The following is a 25,475-nucleotide window of genomic DNA, read 5'->3' on the forward strand; positions in this document are numbered from 1 at the left end:
AAAACAGTTGTCCCCCATAATCAGACTTCACTTTTCATCTTGTCAACCAGGGCTTGGGAGCCCTGGGCCAGCGCTGAGGCAATAGCAAGTACAGGGTTTTTTGTGTGGAGCCATAAGGAGAACTAGTTTCGCAGGAATAAAATGGTTAACATAAGAACTAGAAGCAGGAGTAGGCCATCTGGCCCCTCGCGCCTGCTCCGCCATTCAATGAGATCATGGCTGATCTTTTGTGGACTCAGCTCCACTTTCCGGCCCGAACACCATAACCCTTAATCCCTTTATTCTTCAAAAAACTATCTATCTTTATCTTAAAAACATTTAATGAAGGAGCCTCTACTGCTTCACTGGGCAAGGAATTCCATAGATTCACAACCGTTTGGGTGAAGAAGTTCCTCCTAAACTCAGTCCTAAATCTACTTCCCCTTATTTTCCCCAGAAAATTGTCACATTTTTAATGGTTGTCTCAGTCCCTCTATGTATCTGGAATTACTGGGTGAGAAAGAGCTTCCCATGTGTTGATGGACACCATTGTGTCCAATTCTACCCACACATCCTCACCACCCCAATTATTAAATCCTCTCTTTTTACAAGCATTGCTTGAACTGCTGATAATTTTGAGCATTTTCTGTTTGTGTTCAATATTAAGCATCTGTCGTTTTAATAGTCCTTCAACTAGTTAATTATTACATATATGTGACCCATTTATTTTTCCATAATACAGTTCTGATATGCTCAAGGCTTAGTGAAGATGTGGAACTTTCACTGCAAGAGCTATTTCAAAAGTGAGACTCTTCAAGTTTCCAAAATGTCAAAACGGAGCATGTTTCTACTTGCAATCCTGCTGCTGAATTGTTCAACTTCAGAAGGTGCAGCAATAAATTCATGGCATGGAGTTGGTACAGTTCACAACTTGGAGGAGATCATAATTGGCAGATGTTACAACTATATCAGAGTCGTGAATCCTACAATAGGGTAAGACAATAGTTTCTTCACAATATATTCATGGAAATACAGATTGGCACAGCTCTCTGAACAACTGTTCACGTATTTTCTCCATCAATATACATGCTTAACTCTCATGGGAAAGACATATGACGGAAAGAGTTAACTGTCATGTCAAGTGTCTGATGGCCTCTGTGCTGCAAATGGTTTGGTAAAAGGGACACAGCACGAAGAAGAATATTGCCAACTGTGAAGCCATTGATAAATATAGTGAAAAGCTGAGGGCCCAGTAGAGATTCTTAGAATCATAGAAACCCTGCAGTGCAGAAGGAGGCCATTCAGTCCATCGAGTCTGCACCAACCCTCTGAAAGAGCACCCCAACTAGGCCCAATCCCCAACCAATACCAGTAACCCCACCGAGGGAAAGTACAGTGCTAATTAGAACATCCACTTACTCTATATTTTACCTCCTATTTCTAAAGGAGGTTCATTCCACGTGCTTTTGTTTTTGTCAACAATCCCGTATGTGGAGTCTTATCAAATGATTTCCGGAAGACCATATAAAAGAACATCCATAGATATTTCCTGATAGACTGCTTTTATAACCGCCTCAGAAAATCCAACTGGATTAGTTAGAAATGATTTACATTTTTCAAATCATGCTAGCAATCTCCGATCAGTTCATATTTGTACAAGTTCTTAATCACTCAGGTTCTTAATGATTGATCGTTACAATTAAGAGGTTTACAGGATTGTCATGTTTTTGGAGACTGTGGCACAAATTTTTTGCTTCCATTTGCGATGTGTGTCATGGCGGGCAGGAGCAGAAAATATTGGGGGATCGTTAAAATCAGTTTCACGCAGTTGTAAAACCTGTTTGCGATCATCTGTTCCACCTGTAAATAGCAGGCTGCGTTTCCCACCTCCGCAAGCTGGGAATGTAATTTCAGAATTCTGAAGTCTCTCCGCGTACCAAACAGGTGCCGGAATATGGCGACTAGGGGCTTTTCACAGTAACTTCATTGCAGTGTTGTGGTGGTATGTATTAGGGGTAATGTGGTATCTGTGAAGCCGAGAGGCTATTGGCTGACAGGTCCCGGGTCCTGGTTGGACCTGCCGACTTCTGGCTCCGCCCTGAAGGCGGAGTATAAGAGCCCGAGCTTCTCCCCGCAGCCTCATTCTGTTGCTGAGCTGCTGGGGACAAGTCTCGCTTAATAAAGCCTAGATCGACTTCATCGCTTCTCGTCTCGCGTAAGTCATTGTGCGCTACAAGTGTTAATGTAAGTCGACTTGTGACAATAAAGATTATTTATTTATTTAGTACTTTAGCATCTCATTATTAGCCCTACATGTCGGAATCATCTCCCCATACTGGATCATAAGTTCTTGCCAGTGTGATCGCACACCAGCGTGTTTCACAGTGATACATAAGCGATGGTGTACCTGGAGACCTACACTTTGCTTGCGATTCAAGGGAGTAATGTGCTTACCTTGCTTTGAGCAGTGTTTGTGGTCATCTGCACCCGGCTTCACAGGCAGTGCCATAGCGCTTTTAAAGGGATTTAAGGACAAGTCCCTACCTATCAGACCAGAGGTAAGGCGGCAGTGGCTTACTTAGGGAAGGGGGACTATTCCAGGGTGTGTATGGGGCACATAGAATCCCTACAGTGCATAAGGAGGCCATTAAGCCCACTGAGTCTGCACCAACCCTTCAAAAGACCACCCTACCTAGGCCCAATCTCCCACCTTATTCCTGCAACCACCCTAACAGGCAATTTAGCATAGCCAATCCACCTAACCTGCACATCTTTGGACTGTGGGAGGAAACTGGAGCACCCGGAGGAAACCCACATAGATATGGGGAAAATGTGCAAAACTACGGTCACCTGAGGTTGGAATCGATCCCAGTTCTCTAGCGCTGTGAGGCAGCAGTGCTAACCACTGTGCTACCGTGCCACCCTTGTTGATTTGTGCAAGTAGCCTCAAGCTGGTGAGGGCTGAGGAGGCAGTCTGCACAGGGGATGCGGTCAGAAGGAGATGTGAGGATGTGTGAGAGTGAGTGGTGATGTCCCTGGAGTGAGTGAGATGCCAGTGAATGTGTGATGGGCGTGTGAGTATGTGGGTTGAGAGTGATGAAATGGTTGCCTTACCCTGGCGGCACGGATAAAATCATTCATCGTCTTTCCGTATTGGATGACCAACCTCTCCTGTGCAGCACTGCCACTGACCACCAGTGCCACTGCTTCCCAAGCCAGGGTGGTGAGATTGCTGGACCACCTGTGGCCAGAGTGGGGGTACAGGGCATCACAGTGATCCTCCAAAAGGGATTCAATGGATGAGTCACTGAACTCTTCTTTGCTTTCGGGGCCATGCCTTCATTGGATTTGTCCTGGGCTGCAAGCATTGTGAACTTTGTGTGCGGCTGCAGTTTAGATATGGCACCTGGCTTGAGGAAATGTGAAGTAACAGCATGATGAACGATTCACAGGGCCCCGCCAATGATATAACATGTATCCTGTGACTGCATAAGTAGTGAGGTGGGAAACAGATGATTCATAGAATTTACAGTGCAGAAGGAGGCCATTCGGCCCATCGAGTCTGCACCAGCTCTTGGAAAGAGCACCCTACCCAAGGTCAACACCTCCACCCTATCCCCATAACCCAGTAACCCCACCCAACACTAAGGGCAATTTTGGACACTAAGGGCAATTTATCATGGCCAATCCACCTAACCTGCACATCTTTGGACTGTGGGAGGAAACCGGAGCACCCGGAGGAAACCCACGCACACACTGGGAAGATGTGCAGACTCCGCACAGGCAGTGACCCAATCCAGAATCGAACCTGGGACCCTGGAGCTGTGAAGCAATTGTGCTATCCACAATGCTACCGTGCTGCCCCTAATGATACGGCACATAAATGCGCCATTGCAGCCAGCAGGAAAGACATATTTTTCATGCCTGCCACACTTAGTGCAACTCAGGGAAGGTTCTACCCTGTGTCTTTAAATTTTCCATAAAATGAAAGAAGTCATGTGATCTGTTCAATTCAGAGAAAATGCCACCCGGGTGTGTCTTTAAATTTAAGATAAAATGAAGGGAGTCATGTGACCTGCTCTGCAGTCTGCCTGAGAGTAAGCTTGGGTGGTTTGATTGTTAGAGGTTAAAGGGAGGTTTAGATTGTTTTACTGAGAAGAAGGTGCAAGGTATTTACACTTGGAGACATTGGCAGAAGACTGTGCCAATAGTGAATAGATGGTGAGTCTCCAAAGTCCCAGAGAAGTATTGAGAACGTCAGGTTCTAAGCAATTATGTTGTCAACCATCAATATTGTTCCAATTTGTGTGTTGAGCTCACAAGGATAGTTGATTAGAGTTTTAACTGTTATGCAAGGCCAATGTGATTTACATTGCCATGAGGAATTGAAAAGTTTTAAAATGGAAAAAGGAGAGAGAGAAGCAGCGAGAGGACAAATTCAAATTGCTGATGCTAATCCGTTTTTCTTTGTTTTATCTTCATAATTATTGGGCTTCAGTGCTGGAATTGAGACTCCAAGCATGTAGGGTTACTATATTTGGTTGGACATTTCATCACAGGCCATGCCCCCGCACTACTGCCAGTGATTGCTTGACACATCAATCCTCATAGTGGGCCAGCTTCCACACTAATCGGGAAGGCCCCTTTACTTCCTGATTGGATAATTCCTGGCTGTCAGTCAAACAGCCTCTCATCACCTATATTTTTTTAATGAATAAACAAATTGTTCAAAAACACTTTTGCAATGTTCTCCAGTTGTCGTTAGCAGCGTGGGTGGCTTAGTTTGCTGCATTACAATGGTGGTTATGCTTAAAAGAAAAGTACTCCATTGACTGTCAAGCAATTTGAGACATCCAGTGGTCATGAAAGGTGCTATATAAATCTTTATTTCTTCTTTTAATCTTCAATTCCAGGGTAATCCAGGAGGATTGCTAACAGTGGGCAAAATTCCCCGCCTTGCGACGCCACAAATGCGAACCACCATCAGGTGGAGGATCGAGCGTCCAGCTAAAATTAATGTCTGCGCCAGGCAGAGTCCCTCGCTGGTGGCGATAATAAGGTTTGCGCCCCACACCGGTGGCGGCATGCAAAACCGACATTTGCATGCATTTAAATGTGATTAGCGGGTATATTCCGCCCTTCCACAATGCTCCGGCTGCTCTCAGGTATAAGACTCATGAGTGTGAATTACTATAAGCATTTACAAATATGGACTGGGCCCCATGGAGGTGGAGGGGAGTGGGAGGCTAACAAAACACTGATAAACCGTTGAAAACTGTCGGACCTGAGGCTGTGAGGCAGCAGTGCTAACCACTGTGAAACCGTTCTGCCCCGAGTGCAATGTTCAACATAATGTTCAATAGTTGGTTTTGTTCCGGTCGTTAATCAGCAATAGTATAAACTGTTGATATCAGGAATACTTTTGAGAATGGTTATTTTATTTCAGAGAAAAGAATTGCTCAGCGATCTGGGAGGCCTTTCAAAAAGCCTTCATTTATAAACATCCCTGCAATGTCATTCCAGCTGACTATGAGGATTTTATCACTCTAGCACTGCACCATGTCCCTCAGAACAAGGTAAGCTTGCTTGATAACATTGGTTCACTATTTAATGTACAGTTTTGAGTTGAATGGAGATTTGTTACTTTGTGTAATGTAAAATGATACTAGTTCTGGCACTTTGTGCTGTAATTCAGGTGTAATTCATGGTGTAAAAATGTTTCAAACAGTAAAAAGAATACAGTTTCACTTCTGTGCCATGTTGTTTGTGCCTGGAAAATGTGACATGGTGAAATGTAAATATTTGTTATTGAAAACACTGTAACAGAGATCTGTTTGTTGTTCCACAGGTAGTATTTGCCTGAGCTAACTGATTCCTATGGTGATCCAGGAAAATATTTTCTTTGATCACTATCTTTGAGCGATTATAATGAAATCATGCTTTTATTTTTATTTTTCCCAGTAAAAATCATTAAAGAATTTTAGAATCTTTGGAATATCGCTGGAAATAGGCATCAAAACACACCTCTACATGCACTCAACCAAACGGACCAGAAAAAGCTCTTCCACTTTTCGTATTTATCTGCACTAACTGAACAACTAACTAACTTGACTTTTTAAACTTAATTGCAGTCACTATTCTGGGAAAATACTAAGCTTCTGGTGCACAGATATTCAGACAAAACCAGACGGATGGTGCCTCTTGGTGACACCCTGATTGGTTTTTTGGCAGATGACTTGGACTGGTGCGGACAACCTGAATCTCCAGGTGAGATGCATGATTGCTTCTGACGCTTAATATCCTTAAAGAAAGATTATAGTGCATTATAAAATGCATGCCTTAAATAATTGGGAGCTAAATTGTATTGTGAATGAGTTCACCGGGACATTTCTTGATCGTGCCTTGCAGTATCTTTGTTTTTGCTCAGCCAGAAATCTGATGTGCATGGAAACACCTGACTATTTATATCAATGGAGGGCTTGATTCCTCAAGGGAATTGAAACCGCAATTGGCTGATTCCGGTGGGAGTGCTACCAATGAACCATATTTGTTACCTAGCTGACAGCTCATAATCAAAATGACTGCCAAATGTATTCTCTGAGATTCTCCCCTCTCGCCATGGACCTAACTATTCTCCACTTGGCAACACAGATGGCTCAAGGTCTCAAGAGTTCATCAAAAAGAACAGTGCAGAGTAGAAAATACATGTAGGAACCTCCACATTGATAGTCGCTGGTAGGGTTAGGGGGGAAAAAAAATTGCAATAAACGACATAAATATTCCAAAGAAATATTGGGCGGGATTCTCCGTTTGGGAGACTATGGGCGCAATCCTCCGGCCACACTGCACCGGAAAAGCAGCTCGCCCGCGGCGCTGTGTGTGGCCTGTGAAAGCCGGGAGACCCCGCTCCCGGGATCTACCCAGCTCACACTGCCTCGCGAGATTCAACGGAACCTCGTGAGACTTTGCAAGGGGAAATCCCGCCCACAATTGGCTGGATCAATTTTTAGCAAATCTGCATATTAGAACGAGGCAGTAGGCTTTATGCTAATGTGCATATTCCCAAGTGTGGAACTCTTATTTTTCTCTTCTAATAAGAATCGGTAGTCCAGTTGGTTGGAGGTGTCAAAAATACAACTTTATTGTTAATTGCTCACTGGTATAGACTGGAATAAGAACTGAATGAAAACTTAGAAATGAAATATCAAACAATACATTAAAAAGTCAAGCACATGGCAAAAAAACATAAGCACAAAATAAATCACTTTAACACAAACAAACAGATAGATGATTCAAGAATTCAGAAACAAAGGACCTCGACCATGAGGTCCTACTTTTAAGGGAATTCTTATTTCCGATTTAACCCCTCATTTAAGTTCATTGGCTTCTAATTCTCGGCTGAGACCTCCTGGTTTGTTCAAATGAATATCTGTTACTTGGAAGATAATTTATTAATCAAACATTGGATATTACTTAAGATTGACTGGTGCCTATCAAAATTAGCTTAGCGTCTGCATGCGCAGTCTTAGGAAACATACTGGATATGTTTTCTCACACCTGCCATGTTTCACGGCTTGGCAGAGACCTAGCTAAAATTGATCAGTTGATTATACGGAGAACAATCTGTTCTCAGTACTGAAGACAATGGAATACAATGGTTAATTCATTATATGAGAAAAATGACTGGGTTCCCACAGTCAAAACACTTTTAATAGCTATATGCATTTAACTAGCCCCTAAAGGAATAAACTTATGAATAACTCTAACATCGAGGTACCTGAGGCTTTGGGATTCAATCGCCTCTCCTCAGGGACCTCGGCGAGTGTCGTTTGGTACTGGCCCCCCACAAACGGGGACCAGATGGAATGGCACTCATGGGGGTCTCCAATGGAATCCGAGGCCCCCAGCTGCATGCCCTTTGGGCAGGGTGGTGCCCTGGCACTGCTGCCAGCTGGGTACCCTGGTACTGCCAGCCTGACACCTTGGCAGTACCACCTGGGTGCCAACCAGGCACTGTCAAGGTGAACAAGTGGCACTGCCAGGGTGGCAGGGGCACTGCCAAGGTGCCAGGTTGGCATTTTGTGTGTGCACACGATCAGGCTGGGGTTGCCTGGTGAGGGTGTTGGGGGTGTGTGGGTGTGGCCTGGGAGACCCTCCCATGTTATATTCGGGCTGGGGAGGAGGCCAGGGATTCTATTCAGGGCCTCAGCGATCAGGACACCATTTTTAAATGGCTTCCCTATCTCTCTCTACAATGGAAAGTTCCAGCGAGCAGAGCTCCCGATGGTAAAAGATGGGGTATGTGCGGCCATGGCCTCGCCTTCCCCATTCAGGTCCCTTTTTCAAAGCGAGTGCTGGGAATAAAGCGGCTAAATGCTGTCGCTTGGCGACTTTGTCCCTTTTGGGAAGATCGCGCTCAGTGTCTCCTGCTAGGGCTGAATTGCACCAGTTTTACGATCCCGTTGCGGTATTAAATGGTGATGCAATTCAGTATTCCACGCCATGCAAATGTATGCATGGTATGGAATACGAGGGAGTACCAGGGAAACCCACTGTCAGGCTGCCACCTTTAGTGGATGACGGGGCCCGTGGCTGGCCACGCCCCCCCCCCCACACCACAAATCAGCCCCAATCTCCCCCCACAACCCCCTCCTCCCCACTGCACAGCAGCCCCTCACTCCCAGATTGCCTGGGTGCCTCCAGCCCCAAGTATGGGGATGACACAACCCGTCCCACCCCCCGAAGGGACCCCTGTAATTGGGACTTCCCCAGTAACCCCTGTAGAAGGGGAACACCCCAGGGACCCTGAAATTGCAGGACACTGCCCCAAGGACCTTGTATTAAGAGGGTCCCACCAGCGACCCCTAAAACGGAGGACCCCTCTCAGGGACCCATGTATTAGGGAGACCCCAGAGATCCATGCAATTGTGGGACCCCCCGAGGGACACCTGTAATAGGGTCCCCGCCAGGGTCCCTTATAATAATGGGAACCCCCAGGGGCTCCTGTAGAAGGGGAACCCCCCCAGGGACCCCAGTAATAGGGGGACACGCCCCAATGACCCTGTAATAGCAAGGCCCTCTCCAGGGACCCTTGAATAGGGAGACCCCTCTCAGTGGCCCCTGTATTGGGGGACCCCAGAGAACCATGTAATAGGGGCCCCCACCAGGGACCCTTATAATAATGGAAGCCCCCAGGGACCCCTGTAATAGGGTGGGGCTCCAGAGACCAGTGTTATAGGCTCGACCGGGACCCCTGTAATGAGGGACCCCCAGAACCACTGTAATAGGGGGACACCCCAGGGACCAGGGTTATAGGGGGACCCCCCCCAGGGACTCCTGTAATAGGTAGACCCCCCCCTCAGAGAACCATGTTATAGGGGACTCCCTCCCCTCCCCAAGGGAAATCGTGGATACCATTTTCAGATGCAGGAAGATGAATACATGGTTTGAGGGATGGTGCAAGAAGGAGGAATTCAATTTCCTGGGAAATTGGAATCCGTTCTGGGGCAGGTGGGACCAGTATAACTGGACAGTCTGCACTTCGGCAAGACCCGAACCAGTCCCAGGGGGAGTGTTTTCTAGTGCTGTTGGGGGAGGGTTTAAGCTAATATGGCAGAGGGATGGGGACAGATGCAGGATGTCAGAGGGAAGTAAGGTGGGGATAGAAACAAAAGGCAGTATAGGGAAAAATGAAAGGCAGAGAAACCAAACACAAAAATCAAAAAGGGTTATCATAATTCTAAAAGGGCAATAAATGAGAGAAAAAAACTGCCTGAAGGCTCTGTGTCTCAATGTGAGGAGCATGTGTAATAAGGCTGATGAATTAGCTGCTCTGACAATCATTAACGGATATGATGTAATTGGGATCATGGAGACCTGGCTCCAGGGTGACCAAGGATGGGAATTCAACACCCAGGGGTATTCAATATTCAGGAAAGATAGAAGGAAAGGAAAGGGAGGTGGGGTAGCGTTGCTGGCTAAAGAGGAGATTAACGCAGTAGTAGGGAAGGACATTAGCCTGGACGATGTGGAATCTGTATGGGTGGAGCTGCGGAACACCAAAGGGCAAAAAACGTTAGTGGGAGTTGCGTATAGACCGCCAGACGGTAGTTGTGAGGTTGGGGATGGGATCAAACAGGAAATGAGAGATGTGTGGAGTAAGGGTTCAGCAATTATTATGGATGACTTCAATTTGTATATTGATTGGGCTAATCAAACTGATAGCAATGCAATGGAGGAGGATTTCCTGGAATGTATAAGGGATAGTTTCTCGACCAATATGTCGAGGAACCAACTAGAGAGCAAGCCATCCTAGACTGGGTACTGTGTAAAGTGAGAGGATTAATTAGCAATGTTGTAGTGTGAAATTGTTTAGGGAAGTGTGATCATAATATAGTAGAATTCTTCATTAAAATGTAAAGTGACACAGTTAAGTCTGAGACTAGGGGTCCTGAACTGAAAGAAAGCTAACTTTGATAGTATAAGTTGTGCATTGTCTAGGATAAGCTGGCAACGGACACTTAAGGGGTTGACAGCGGATAGGCAATGGCAACATTTAAAGAACACATGGATGAACTTCAACAATTGTACATTCCTGTCTGACTTTAAAGACGGGAAGGTGGCTCAACCATGGCTAACAAGGGAAATCAGGGATAGTGTTAAAGCCAAAGAGGCAGCATATAAATTAGCCAGAAAAAGCAGCAAGCCTGAGGACTGGGAGAAATTTCAAATTCAGCAGAGGAGGACAAAGGGTTTAATTCAGAAGGGGGAAATAGAATCCGAGAATAAGCTTGCAGAAAATGTAAAACCTGACTACAAACGCTTCTATAGATATGTGAAGAGAAAAAGACTGATGAAGACAAATGTAGGTCCCTTACAGTTAGAATCAGGTGAATTCATAATGGGGAACAAAGAGATGGCAGACCAGTTGAACAAATACTTTGGATCTGTCTTCACTAAGGAGGACACAAATAACCTTCCGGAAATACTAGGGGACAGAGGGTTGAGCATGAAGGAGAAACTGAAGGAAATCCTTATTAGTCAGGGAATTGTATTGGGGAAATGTATGGAATTAAAACCCAACAAGTCCCCAGGGCCTGATGTTCTGCACCCCAGAGTACTTAAGGAAGTGACCCTAGAAATAATGGACGCATTGGTTTTCCAGCATTCTATAGACTCTGGAAGAGTTCCAATGGATTGGACGGTAGCTAATGTAACCTCACATTTTAAAAAGGAGGGAGAGAAAACAGGGAATTATAGACTGGTTAGCCTGACATCAGTGGTGGGGAAAATGCTGGAGTCAATTATTAAGGATGAAATAACAGAGCATTTGGAAACTGGGGACAGGATCAGTCCAAGTCAGCATGGATTCACTAATGGGAAATCATGCTTGACAAACCTGGAATATTTTGAGGATGTGACCTGTAGAGTGGACAAGGGTGAACCAGTGGATGTTGTGTATCTGTACTTTCAAAAGGCTTTTGACAAGGTCCCACACAAGAGATTAGTGAGCAAAATTAAAGTTCATGGTATTGGCGGTAATGTATTGACACGGATAGAGACCTGGTTGGCAAACAGGCAGCCGAGAGTGGGAATAAATGGGTCCTTTTCAGATTGGCTGGCGGTGACTAGTGGGGTACCACAGGGTTCAGTGCTGGGACACTAGCTGTTTACAATGTACATTAATGGTTTGGAAGAAGGAATTGCATGAAATGTCTCCAAATCTGCAGACGACACTAAGCTGGGTGGCAGTGTGTGCTGTGAAGAGGATGCATAGAGGCTGCAGGGTAACTTGGACAGGTTTACTGAGTCGGCAAATACAATATAATGTGGGTGAATGTGAAGTTATCCACTTTGGTGGCAAAAACAGGATGGCAGATTATTATCTGAATGGTGGCAGTTTAGGAAAAGGGGAAGTGTAACGACATCTGGGTGTCACAGTGGAACAGTCACTTCAAATTGGCATGCAGGTACAGCAGGCAGTGAGGAAAGCCTTCATAGAGAGAGGATTTGAGTATAGGAGTAGGGATGTCTTGCTGCAGCTATACATGTCCTTGGTGAGGCCACACCTTGAGTATTGTGTGCAGTTTAGGTCTTCCTAGTTTGAGGAAGGACATTCTTGCTTTTGAGGGTGCCCAGCGAAGGTTCACCAGATTAATTCCCAGGATGACAGGACTGACATATGAAGAAAGACTGGATCGACTGGGCTTGTACTCACTGGAGTTTGGAAGAATGAGAGGGGATCTCATAGAAATATATGAAATCCTGATGGGACTGGACAGACTAGATGCGGGAAGAATGTTATCGATGTTACATAGATACATAGAAGATAGGAGCAGGAGGAGGCCTTTGGCCCTTCGAGCCTGCTCCGCCATTTCTCACAATCATGGCTGATCATCCAGCTCAATAGCCTAATCCTGCTTTCTCCCCATAGCCTTTGATCCCATTCCCCCCAAATGCTATATCTATCCGCCTCTTGAATATATTCAATGTTAGAGCATTGAGAACTATGGGTCACAGCCTAAGAATAAGGGGTAAGCTATTCAGGACTGAGATGAGGAAGAACTGCTTCTCTCAGAGAGTTCTGATGTTGTGTAATTCTCTACCACAGAAAGCTGTTGGGGCCAGTTTGTTGGATATATTCAAGAGAGAGCTGGACGTGGTCCTTGCGGCTAAAGGGATCAAGGGGTATGGAGTGAAAGCTGGAGTGGGATACTGAATTTTCATGATCAGCCATGATCATATTGAATGGTGGTGCAGGCTCGAAGGGCCGAATGGATTACTCCTGCACCAATTTTCTATGTTTCTACATTTCTATGACACCTGTAATAAGGGGACCCCCACAGGGATGCCCCGCCTAAAGGAACCCCCTCCACAGACCCCACACACACAGACCCCCCCCCCCCCCAGAAAAAGACCCCTGTCTGGAAGCTAGAGAGCACCCCAGTAGAGGCAGTGGGAAGCATTATAGCTGTAATACTTACCTTTCAGCTCCACATGTCCATCCCTCAAAGGAGAGGAACTATGCCTGCGTCTGGTTCCCACAGGTCCATTATCTGCAAGCCAGTCAACGTTTCAAGTAGTAGTCTGTGATTGACAGTGCATAAAAACCATCTGCAGATTTGACCCGTTCATATCCTTTCATGCTTCAGTGGCCTAAGAGGTGAAACCCCAATGTTGTAAACATTGCCACATCAAAGAGAGGTAAGTGCAGTGAGATCACACGCTTGAGTGATTGGAATTCACTTAGTGCTTGGAATGCACTTACATCCTGATTTTCACCAATCCAGAATTCCCCCCGATGCCCGATTCTCTGTCCCATTGGGGAACGCATTCCAGGTGTCCCGGGAGGGAGAATCCCGCCATTGTATAGTTGCCTCCTACCAAACTAGCATGAATTTATCTTTGAAGAAACAACTTTAGACTATGGCATTATTGTCAGCTATTATGTTATTCTTGCCCAACTTTATTGCTGATATTATTATTGTTTGCAGGCATAAATTTTGTATCCTGCCCCACAACAGCTGAATGTGAAAATAACCCAGTGAATTCATTTTGGAAAATAGCATCGGAATCCGTAAGTTGTTTTCAGAGATAATACTTTACTCAAATTGCATGCACAATTTCCTTGTCCCCTTCAAACAAAAAGAATGATCAACTTTCCCTCTTGGATATTCACATCCTTATAGGTACATAAATCCTCAACTTCTAATCTGATTGATTCAGTCATTTGTTTTAATTCGGCACTTACATAGTTACATTTTATTAAAAAATACTTCTATTCATGGGTCCTCGGCGCCATGAGGTGGCAGTGCTAACCACTGCACCACCGTGCCACCCTATTGTTGCTGGGTTTACCAAATAGTGACCAGAGGGCGAGCTTACCACCCAATTAAGGACAGTGGGTGAACTCTCAAAGCTGGCAGCTTAATAGGAGGCAGAAAAGATCGAGAGAGAAGACACATTTAAATATTTGTATTTAACAAAGGCCCACAGCTGCCATGCCGTGATCATGGAGGGATCTCTCCAATGGACAGTCAGCAGCCATCTTTGTGGCCTGGCAGCCATGACGTATGAGGAAGGAGGTCCTAGTGACATGAAACATGGCCCATTGGAAGACCACCGTGTTTAACTGGACATATTTTAGCCACTGGAAAATTCCAGTTGGTGCAGGAGAGGTGCCTTAATAAGCCCCATCATTTCCTGAATTGACTACCTGATGCTTGCAAGTGGATAGCACTTCCACCCCTAGTCAAGCCTTCTCGAAAATGCTAAGGGGCTGGATGGTCCTGGAAAACTGGCATGCTGGCCAATGAAATTATGCATGCCTTTGCCTCAGTTCCCACCCCCGTCTGCCTCCAAAAATCCTGGCCATTATCCCAGGCTTGTGGAAATAAGAAAACGGAAAGCAAAAGAACTGCACAGGAAAGAAAAAAACAAATGTGTTAACTGTATATCAATTGGGTGTTAATGTACTTGAATGGAGGGTATTTACTGGGGACTCATCTGTGCTTATGTATATCAGAGCACGCAAGAAATTAGGGATTTGTTACGGAGGTGCACAGGCTGCAAATTGTGTCTCTATAAATAAAGGCATAGACTCTGGTATCCTGCACCACCTGGCTATCTAAATTTTGACAAATGGAGACAAAATGCCCCACTGAATCTAGACCCAGACTTTAATGTATTTTTATAATATGGCACCCAAGATCAAATACAATATTTTTAACTATGGCCCTACAAATATTTTGTATAGATTTTTCCTACTCTCTCCAATTTATAAAATCCAATTGGCAATGTGGACTCTTTGGCTTTAACCTCTCAACATTCATATTTTCTGGAAATTAATGAAGAAGAAATAGGTTGCTCCCTGTTGAACCTGTTTTGGGAAAAACATTCCCAATTTTTGACTACATTGTCAATTGACCCCAATCTTTGACTACATTGTCAATTGACCCCCATGCTGGCTTTTGTGACACCCAGACCTCCCTGGCAGCTACCTAAAACAGGTGCCATTGAGAAGGAGAAGCACCTTTTTATTGATTTTGCTTCCTGAAAGTTGTTGACACTCAGCGAGGTTGACCTGCTCCACTTTATTATTTGGATTATATTGTAGCCCATCCAGCAATTCTAAAGCTACCACAAAAGAGGTAAGTCAATATTATTAGACTTGCCTTTGTCTGGAACTGAGCAGATCATAAGTGCTCCTTCCATCTCTGCAATAATCCTCCACAACCTCCACCAACATTTTCCTCACCTTCACTCCTAGCATTTACATAAAGACCACAGGCCCACATTGGATCTGTAGTGATCAGCCTCTGGAGGCCTGACTCACATTATAGTTTACCACGATTAATAAGAGGAAACCTGAGGGCTGACATGGAGAGATATTTGGGCCAACTCTTCAGATGTATATTCTGTACACACCATCTAATTCAGGCCCTAAAATGTTCCAAGATCAATTTCTTGCCCCATGAATTTGGGAGCTTTTGCTTATGTACACCCTGCAATACTGCAGAGTTGGACATGTAGGGCTGCATTTTCACCAAGTTGGGATGACCTATGAGCACTTGCAAAATGGCCTCCAGGACCTGATTCTAGGATTCCCGATCCCATTCCTGGGCAATCGGATATTTGGAAGCATCTTTGAATGGCGTGGACTGGTTTGGGTCAAATTCCCTCCCAACCTGCCTGGTTTGATTGCAAAGATGAACATCTCCTACTCCTCCACAATTTGTATGGATTGTGGTCATTTTTTTAAGAGACATAATTCACGGCCCTCAGGTGAGTTGTGAGTCCTAGTCTGCATGAGGGGCCCTTTTAAAACATATGTTCCTCCTTATGCCCCATGCCAAGATAAGGGCCCCCACCCCACCCAGCCCCATGGCACCTCATACCCCATACCAAGCCTTCTATTGACCAGTATACACTCGAGAGAACCAATGAATTCTTTTTTAAAAAATAAATTTAGCGTACCCAATTAATTTTTTCCAATTAGGGGCAATTTATCGTGGCCAATCCACCTAACCTGTACATCTTTGGGTTGTGAGGGCGAAACCCATGCAAACATGGGGAGAATGTGCAAACTCCACACGGACAGTGACCCAGAGCCGGGATCGAACCTGGGACCGCGGCGCCGTGAGGCAGCAGGGCTAACCCACTGCACCACCATGCTGCCGTGAACCAATGAATTCTATAGTGACAGTACAATATGTTAATAAAAATCTTTTCTTTTAAAGTCATTCATTCATTACTTTCTACCATGTGAAAAAAAGCAATTTCATGATGGACCACTGAAAGTATCAATCATGCAGATGTTTTAAAGTATCTATAACAGAAACCACTTAACCTCGTACAAATAAACATTGTGAAATTTACGTGGCGATTAGAGAATCAGAGCTGTCAATCAAGTCATGTTTTCTGAGGTGCAGCTGTTTTAATGAGAGCCTTGAAATCCATTCCTCTCTGTTGTTTTTCATCTGGTTGATTGCTTGTTGTGGCTCTCCCATGGACGGTGGTTCACCCAACAGGGCACTGGGGGATAACCTGTGAAGTATTAGCGTCACTGTGAATTCATGATTGAGGAGTTGATGGAAATGGCCTTTCCAGATTCCATTTTTTTCACAGTTTGTTGAATGACAAGTGAAAAAAATTATTTATATTTCTGTATGGATGCCTACTATGAACCTCATTTCTAAATTAATATAACTATAAATGGAAAAATAAATAGCTATAAACAGCAGTTCGTTTGCACTTCATTAAATGTAAATTAACATTTATGTTATCTTTCAGTATGCAAAGGAGGCAATGGGATTAGTGAGGGTTATGCTGAATGGCTCGGTTTCTAATGGAACATTTCCAAAAAATGGGTAAGAGGTGTTAACAATTATGCAGCAATGTTCTGTGAAAATGTCTTTTTGTTTTACTTGTCCAAGTAAATTAACAAGTTAAATTAATTTGGGGGGTGGAGGTGGGGGGGGGGGGGCGGTGTCAGGAATTCCATCTTATGAGGAAAATTAGCGCAGCACTGAGCTCTTTAATGTGTCTTAATTGCTGCACATAATTTGAGGTGGAGATGACTCTGAGCATTTCCTACCCCTTGAGGTCTGGTTTAATTGTGTGTTGAAGGGTGGGGAGGGGTTGAGGGTTCATAGGCTCACCCAGAAATCTTGCCAGATACGGTCAGTTGTAGATATACCTGCAAGGAGCAGGCATATGTGGCCAAATGAACCCTGTGAATGAATCCCATTAGTTGTCCATTGACGGGGATCGAATGCTGTTTAGATCTGGGACCTACAATCCATGGAGCAGATATTGAGTTTCTCAACGCTGTCTCCAGAACAACTGGTTTTGTCCTCCCAAATGACTCTTTCCCAAAATCTATTTTTGTCTCGCGGGTGAACTTTCACTACTATTGCTGTTCCCAGCTCCTCAACAACAACAACATTTTGTTGTATAGCACCTCTGACGTAATGGCATCCCAGTGTGCTCACAGGAGTGTGAAACAATGAAAAATGCCATCTCATCAGGAAATGTTGCTCCCCCCCCCCACCACCACCACTATCTATCCATCTTCAGCCCTAGCTGCCGATCCCAGATCCCTATTAGGTTTGCGAACTCTGGTTGGAAGCACTCATATAATTATCACTCTGAGGTCCTATCTGTAATGATAGGAAGCCTATAACCCACTGATACTCACACTGAAATTACACCCGACTCCCCCTGCCTTGTACAAAATAATTTCAGGCTGTGCAATTGATACCACTTTTAACAGAATGCATCTCTCCCTATCTCTGATTTGGACCTGAGCAACGAGATTGTACCACGAACAAAACAAGTGCAAACAGCAAACATCGAAAGAGAACTTCTGGAACGACAAAAAGGAAACACATTAACATTATTGCACAACAATTCAGTGAGTCCAATGTGCAAACAGGCTCATAAGTCCAGTCTATTAGGTGGGCGACGAATTTGGGTTGACCGCCTCAAGGGTGGGTCAGGATCCACCGGCAGAGGAATGGGCCTGGCCACGGGCGAGAGAGGAAGAGGCAGAGTGGCAGGAAGCTCAACAAAGTCAACATCAGGGACAACAGGAGGACGTGGCACTGGTGCATGATCACGTAGCGAGCGCGGACGCAGCCGAAGGGCCCGCCGATTGCGCCGGCGAATGGAGCCATCAGGCATGCGAACCAGGAACGAGTGGGGAGCCACGCGGCACAGAACCTCGGCAGTTGCCGTCCTCCAGTAGGTGTATGCGGACGTTGTCTCCAGGCGCCGGGGCAGGAAGATCAGTTGCCCGAGCGTCATGTGCCACCTTCTGCTGAGCACGCTGCTGTCGCATCCTTTGCAGTACTGGAGCATGGTCGGGTTTAGGAACATGAATGGACGGCACAGTCGTCCTGAGAGTGCGACCCATCAACAGCTGGGCTGGTGAGAGGCCTGTGGACAGTGGGGCCGAGCGGTAAGCCAGCAGGCCTAAACAGAAGTCAGATCCGGCATCAGCAGCCTTGCAGAGGAGCCGCTTCACGATATGGACGCCCTTTTCCGCCTTGCCATTCGACTGGGGATGCAAAGGGCTGGACGTCACGTGTGTGAAGTCGTATGAAGAGGCAAAAGAAGAGCATTCTTGGTTCGCAAAACAGGGCCCATTGCCCGACATGACGGTGAGCGGAATCCCATGGCGAGCGAAGGTTTCTTTGCATGCTCTGATGACAGCTGATGATGTCAAGTCGTGCAGGCGTATGACCTCCGGATAATTTGAAAAATAGTCAATTATAATGACGTAGTCCCTGCCGAGCGCATGGAAGAGGTCCACACCCACCTTTGCCCAGGGGGACGTGACCAACTCATGGGGCTGAAGTGTCTCAGGGGGTTGCGCCGGCTGAAACCTTTGGCAGGTGGGGCAGTTGAGCACCATGTTGGCGATGTCGTCACTGATGCCCGGCCAGTACACAGCTTCTCGGGCCCTCCGCCTGCACTTTTCAACTCGGAGATGGCCTTCGTACAGTTGTTCGAGCACAAGCCGGTGCATGGTGTGTGGGATCACAATTTGGTCCAACTTTAGGAGGACACCATCAACAACGGCCAAGTCGTCCCGGACATTGTAGAATTGTGGGCACTGCCCCTTGAGCCACCCTTCCGTCATGTGGCGCATCACATGTTGTAGAAGGGGGTCAGCCGCAGTCTCACGGCGAATGTGGGCCAGACATGCATCAGTGGCCGGCAGATTGGCCGATGTGAAGGCTACTTGTGCGTCAACCTGACAAACGGACTCCTCCGATTTGGGCGGTGTGCTCACTGCTCTGGACAGGGCATCCGCGATGATGAGGTCCTTTCCCGGGGTGTAGACAAGTTGGAAGTCGTACCTGCGGTGCTTGAGCAGAATGCACTGGAGGCGAGGGGTCATATCGTTGCGGTCCTTCTGAATGATGCCGACCAGGGGGCGATGGTCAGTTTCCACAGTGAACTGCGGAAGACCATACACATAGTCGTGGAATTTGTTGATGCCGGTCAACAAACCCAGGCACTCCTTTTCAATCTGCGCATAGCGCTGTTCTGTGGGAGTCATGGCCCGCGAGGCATAGGCGACCAGGGCCCAAGATGCAGTGTCGTCCAGTTGCAGGAGTACCGTCCCAATGCCGGACTGGCTGGTATCAGTCGAGATCTTTGTGTCCCAAGTGGTGTCGAAGAACGCCAATACCGGGGTGGTGGTGAGCTTGATCTTGAGCTCCTCCCATTCCTTCTGGTGTGCGGGCAACCACTGGAATTCCATTGTCTTCTTGACCAGGTGGCGAAGAGCCGTTGTGTGCGAGGCAAGGTTGGGAATAAACTTCCCCAGGAAGTTGACCATCCCAAGAAAGCGTAACACTGCCTTCTTGTCTGCTGGCTGCGGCATGGCTGCAATAGCTGCCACTTTGTCGGCATCCGGCCGCACCCCTGACCGGGATATGTGGTCCCCCAGAAACTTTAGCTCAGTTTGGCCAAAAGAGCACTTGGCTCGGTTGAGGCGCAGGCCCTGATCTCGTATCCGTGCATAGACACGCTGGAGACGACTGATGTGCTCCTGTGGTGTGGTGGACCAGATGATGACGTCGTCAACATAGACTCATACGCCTTCGATGCCCTCCATCATCTGCTCCATGATGCGATGAAACACCTCGGATGCCGAGTTGATGCCAAATGGCATCCTATTGTAGCAGTATCTGCCAAAGGGCGTGTTGAAAATGCACAGCTTCCTGCTGGACTGATTCAGTTGAATCTGCCAAAAACCCTTTGAGGCATCAAGCTTGGTGAAAATTTTAGCCCGGGCCATTTCGCTTGTGATCTCTTCCTGTTTGGGTATGGGGTAGTGTTTCCTCATGATGATATTGTTCAGGTCTTTCGGGTCGATGCAGATCCGGAGTTCGCCAGAGGGCTTTTTTACGCACACCATGGAGCTGACCCATGGCGTTGGCTCCGTGACCCGGGAAAGCACTCCTTGGTCCTGCATGTCCTGCAGCTGCTGCTTGAGGTGGTCCTTGAGTGGTGCTGGGACCCTGCGACCGGGGTGGCAACCGGTTTGAGCCGTATTCTGTAAGTGTAGGGCAGTGTGCCCATGCCCTCGAAAACCTCCTGGTTGTGGGTGAGGAGCGAGTGGAGCTGCGCCCTAAAGTCTGCATCCGGGAAATCGGACGTGCCTTCTGGAGACAAAGTGTGTACCCGCTGAACGAGGTGGAGGATCTTGCACGCCTGTGCGCCTAACAGAGAGTCCTTCAAGGATCCAACTATCTCAAAAGACAGTGTGGCTGTATGTGAATTGTGTGCAACCTCGAGCTGGCAGGACCCCATGGCCGGGATAATGTTTCCGTTATAATCAACCAGCTGACAGCGGGATGGCCGAATCGGTGGTTTAACCTTCAAGGTGTGGAAGGCTGACCATGCAATGAGATTGGCGGAGGAACCAGTGTCTAAGCGGAATGTGATTAGTGATCGGTTGACCGTTAGGGTGGCACACCATTCATGCCTGGATTAATACTATGCACTGGCATCGGCTGGTGGGTCCGACTTGGGGACATCCGGGTCTTGTTTATTACAGCAACGTGGAAGGGTTCCCGGTCATCGGTATCACCGGTCTGCACGTCGTCAGGGTATAACTCGGTGTATGGGGGCTGAATGGCCCGCACGTCCCTGCGAGGCTGGCGGAATTGCGGAGAGTTGGCAGGTTGAGCTGCTCGACAGCAGGCAGCGTAGTGGCCCATCCTGCCACAGTGGAGGCATTGTCGCGCTTTGGCCGGACATTGCCGCTTTAAGTGTGCGGATCCACAGTTGTTGCATGTCGTGACGTCATGACGTTCGTTGCACCACCGCGCATGTGCGGTGCGGTCTTGCGTAGAGCACGGCTGCGTGTCCCTTCCCTCTGCGTCGATGTCCCCTCTTTTGTCGCGTACAAACACGGGAGGCCTCGGAAAGCGCGCGAAATGGCCGCCCTCGTCCGGGCCGCGGGCCGGGGGGAACTCGATCGACTGGACCCGCTCAGGCTTGTAGGACCCCTGCCGTGCCGATTCGGCCGCCTGGAATTGGGAGTACCGGCTGGTCGCGTTTTCGTGGAGGACGCAGGTCTCGATGGTGGTGGCTAGGGTGAGGCGCTTTATTTTGAGGAGCTGCTGGCGTAGGGTGTCCGAGGTGACCCCAAAAACTATCTGATCCCGAATCATGGAGTCGGAGGTGGCCTCATAGCCGCAGGACTGCGCGAGGATACGGAGCTGTGTCAAATAAGATTGAAAGGCTCATCCTTACCCTGCAGGCGCTGCTGGAAGAGGTACCTCTCGCAGCTCTCATTAACTTACACATTGAAGTGTTACTCAAATTTTAGCAGGACCGTCTTGTACTTCGTCTTGTCCTCCCTTTTGCAAATGCCAGGGAGTTGTAGATGTGGATGGCATGTTGCCCCGCCGTGGAGAGGAGGAGGGCGATCTTCCTGGTGTCCGTTGCATTCTCCCTGTCTGTGGCTTCTAGGAAGAGTTGGAAGCGCTGTTTAAACAGCTTCCAGTTGACGCCAAGATTTCCAGCGATCCAGAGTGGCTGCGGTGGGCTGATGATTTCCATGTCGCAGGATGGCGGGTTTCTGAAGAGGTGCAGGTAGGTCTCACAGTCGCTGGCGAGTTTCTAGTCCTGGTATCATGTCGTGTTGGGTGTTCCGATACACAAACGAACCAACGCGGTTGTAGATGGTACAATTCTGTTTTATTTTTCTGTACAATATTAACTATTAACTTCTGGCTGTGGTTCGTACTTCACCAGCTAACCTGTGGACCCAGCCCTAGCACTATCTTAGTGAGGCACTCAGCACATGGTCCATGTCTGAGTGGCACGCTGTGAGCTCTGTGCTCTGAGCTATCTCCTGGTAGAATGAGCGGGAACTGTGGTGTTCCCTGTTTTATAGTGTGTGTGCTCTCACTGGTGATTGGCTGCGATGTTGTGTGTGTGTTGGTTGGTCCATCTACCTGTCCATCAGTGTGTGTGTGTGATTGCACCATGATATGTTAATGTGGATATCATGACATCTGGGTTGCTTCAGATCAGAGTGTACGTAAACCTGTAGAGTTTAGTTCCCAAATTGCTGCAAGATGTTGAATAGCACTTTAACTGCACCAGCTTCACTTTTCCTACAGTAACATTTTTGAAGTGATTGCATCTTGTAAAATGTTGTTTCTTTGATGAGGCACATACATTTGGAAGTTAAACTACTGCAGCAACACCATCAAGCCTCCGAACGTATGTATGTTGTTTTGAGACCCAGTGTAGATCAGTAGTCACACAAGGCCACCATGTTGGACTGGTCATCAGTCTCATCAGTATAGAGCTGATTGCAGAATGCACCAAAGAAACAAAATAGATCAAAATACTGAGAACTATATTTTTTAATGTTTTCCTCCGCAGGTTTTTTGCAAAGCATGAGCTTCCGAATTTAAGGAAAGACAAAATCTCTGAAATACAGATTTGGGTCATGCACAATATTGATGGACCTGTTAGGTAAAGAACATGAGTTGTTTCTTATGCTTGTCAATAGAAATATATGTTTCAACCAACATTAAAAACCAGCATCATATTAATTCTTCATCCCCAGACTAAATAATTGGCATTTAATGGTATGGAATAGCTTTGATGTATTTTCTATTTGGTGCTGATTTGGTACAAATGGTGTAACATTGGAGTTCGGGAGTCACAGGTGACCCAAAAAAGGTGTTGCTGAGCTGATTGGTGATTTTAAAGAGTTTAAAAACAGCAGTTTAAAAATTATGCATATGTTAAATAGAAAGGAAAAGCATATGATCTGTAAGAGATAAGTATGGTTTACCAGTCCTGAACAGATCAATAAAGAGCATTGATCTTTGAGTCGGCAGCTTTATCCCCTGTCGCTGAACCGTTAGGACCTCTTTTCCTGGGGCATAGCTTAACGGGAGAAAAACAGAGTCCCGTTAGATCTTCTTCAGATTCTGGCAGAATATCTTCCCAAATAGCTGTTTCAACTGGGTTGTTTCTTCCTTGTCTTCAGACAAAACTGCTCTGCTTTAATTATTATTGCTCTTTTTTAACCTAAGCTACTGTGAGAGAAAACCACCTTTAATTTGTGGTCAAAACCAGGGTTGCCAGATCAGACTTCAACTCTTCTCCAAAGCTTTCTCATAATGTCTCTCTGAATCTCTTTGCTCCGCCCAGCAATGGCATCATACTGCCAAGCTGAAAAACAAATTAACTTTCCAGGCTAAAAGCACATTAACTCCCCGGTCAAATCACTGTGCATTAGCCCAGAATGAAAAAAATATTCCTATGGTCAATTCTACCTTCTGGCTGCTAAAAGTTCCTAGGCCCTGCAAAGCAGGATTACAATTAATAACATGACCACTGCAGTCAAATACTCTGCAACCCCAGGGTTTTAACTTTTAAATTGCCCAATACTTAGAATCCAATATTACTAAAATCCTCCATTTGTCACAATAGTAAGGACATCACTAACTAAAAGATAGAAACAGAGTCCAGGTGATTGAGGCAATGGAGATGAAAGGATCAATCGTACCATTACAGTTATATGACAGATCAAAGAGTGGAAAGGAAATGGAAGGTAATGGTATGTAGGCAGATGTGTGAAGGGAGTATATAATATTGAACAGTAATAATGTGGGATTTTGACTCTCACCGAATAAATTTGCAGGGGGAGGGGGGGGGAGTGAAAGAGGAAAAGGAGATGTGTGTACAACATTTCTTTCTGATTCTCCTTTCTGTAAGGAACTGAAACATTGCTTAACCTAGTAATGGGAAATAAACGAGAGCAGATATGACCAGTAAGTGTGGATAGGCTCTTGGAAGATTTTGGGCCAAAAGGAGATGCCCTCTCAACACTTTTTTAAATGACCATAGCTACCATACCGCCATTGTGGATTTCTGAGGCCAGGTAGATGAAGGGGTCACTGTAAATGATGCTGAAGTTCTGTCCCGCTGATTTGCCACTGAGATGTCACCTCCAGGCAGACCTTTTCCTGACACCATGGGGTAACTTCCAGTTGGCTGTTTATTAATGGTGTTGTGAAGTGTGCTTGCTAATATGTTAAGTACACTCATTTAAATAGATGATTATGTTGATAGTTATGCCATCGCATGAAGTGATGCAACAACCATCTTAGTTATTTAGTCTGCACAGTGAGCAGGGTATGTAGTACAAATAAATCTCCATTCAAAATGTGCGTTCAACTTCTACGCCTACCTTCAGCTTCATTTGTATTAGCATAGAAAGAGATAAGACTGCTATTGGCTTTAATTGGATTCTTAATGATCTTAACAAGCTACCTACTGCTTGCTAACCTGATCTGGCCTCATGGAAGTAGCTCAGGGGCAGGATGGTGCCAGGAACCAGCTGGTGGTGTGAAATTAAGTCCCAGCCAGAACTCTTTACGTGGAGGAGGGCCGTACCCTAGCCTTTGTCTCCCTAATCGCCCGCCAAAGAATCCTGCTCGGCTGACGATGGCCAACCTATTAGAATTTCTCCAGAGAAAATCCAATTCACCATCGGGGGTGGGTAGAGGGCTTCCACAAGACGTGGAGGCCATTCACCAACTTGTTCCAGGCCTAGTTTGTAGGCCAGCAGCCAAAAGCGAGCGGGGGAGGGGGGGGGGGGGCAGGGAGAGGGAATAGGGAGGCACAGAACCCACCCAACCCCCCACCCCAGACCGAAGATTTGTAAATACAAGCAACTACTAAGAACAACCTCCAACGATGTAATGCATGTCTCACTATGGTATCCCAATATGTACAGGACTGAACCAGCGAACAAAGAAGATACAGCAGAAAACAAGAAGGGGAGGTCTCAGAGAAGTAGGGGGTGTTGGGGTTAGGTTAGGAAGCTAATTCAAATGCTGGGCACTTGAAAATTGTAAACTGTAACTGATGTGTATAGATTTGCTTATGTTTATTTTTTTGTTGTTTTCAAAAAAAAATTCGAACAAAAACACTTTCAAAAAATA

General features: G+C 46.3%; 1 protein-coding gene across 2 annotated transcripts in view; it reads left to right on the plus strand.

Moving 5' to 3' along the window:
- The first annotated feature begins 739 nt into the window (after positions 1–739).
- Positions 740–25,475, plus strand: part of LOC140409544 (ADP-ribosyl cyclase/cyclic ADP-ribose hydrolase 2-like) — a 50,476-nt gene continuing 25,740 nt past the window's right edge. For both annotated transcript variants that reach the window (XM_072497932.1, XM_072497931.1), the window contains exons 1-6: positions 740–972; positions 5,426–5,555; positions 6,111–6,246; positions 13,473–13,555; positions 16,771–16,847; positions 22,897–22,989. In XM_072497932.1, coding sequence (XP_072354033.1) covers positions 749–972; positions 5,426–5,555; positions 6,111–6,246; positions 13,473–13,555; positions 16,771–16,847; positions 22,897–22,989 — 743 coding nt within the window. In that variant the 5' untranslated portion in view covers positions 740–748. The remainder of the gene's footprint in view (positions 973–5,425; positions 5,556–6,110; positions 6,247–13,472; positions 13,556–16,770; positions 16,848–22,896; positions 22,990–25,475) is intronic.

This window comes from Scyliorhinus torazame, chromosome 3 (assembly GCF_047496885.1).
Source record: "Scyliorhinus torazame isolate Kashiwa2021f chromosome 3, sScyTor2.1, whole genome shotgun sequence".
NCBI lineage: Eukaryota > Metazoa > Chordata > Chondrichthyes > Carcharhiniformes > Scyliorhinidae > Scyliorhinus > Scyliorhinus torazame.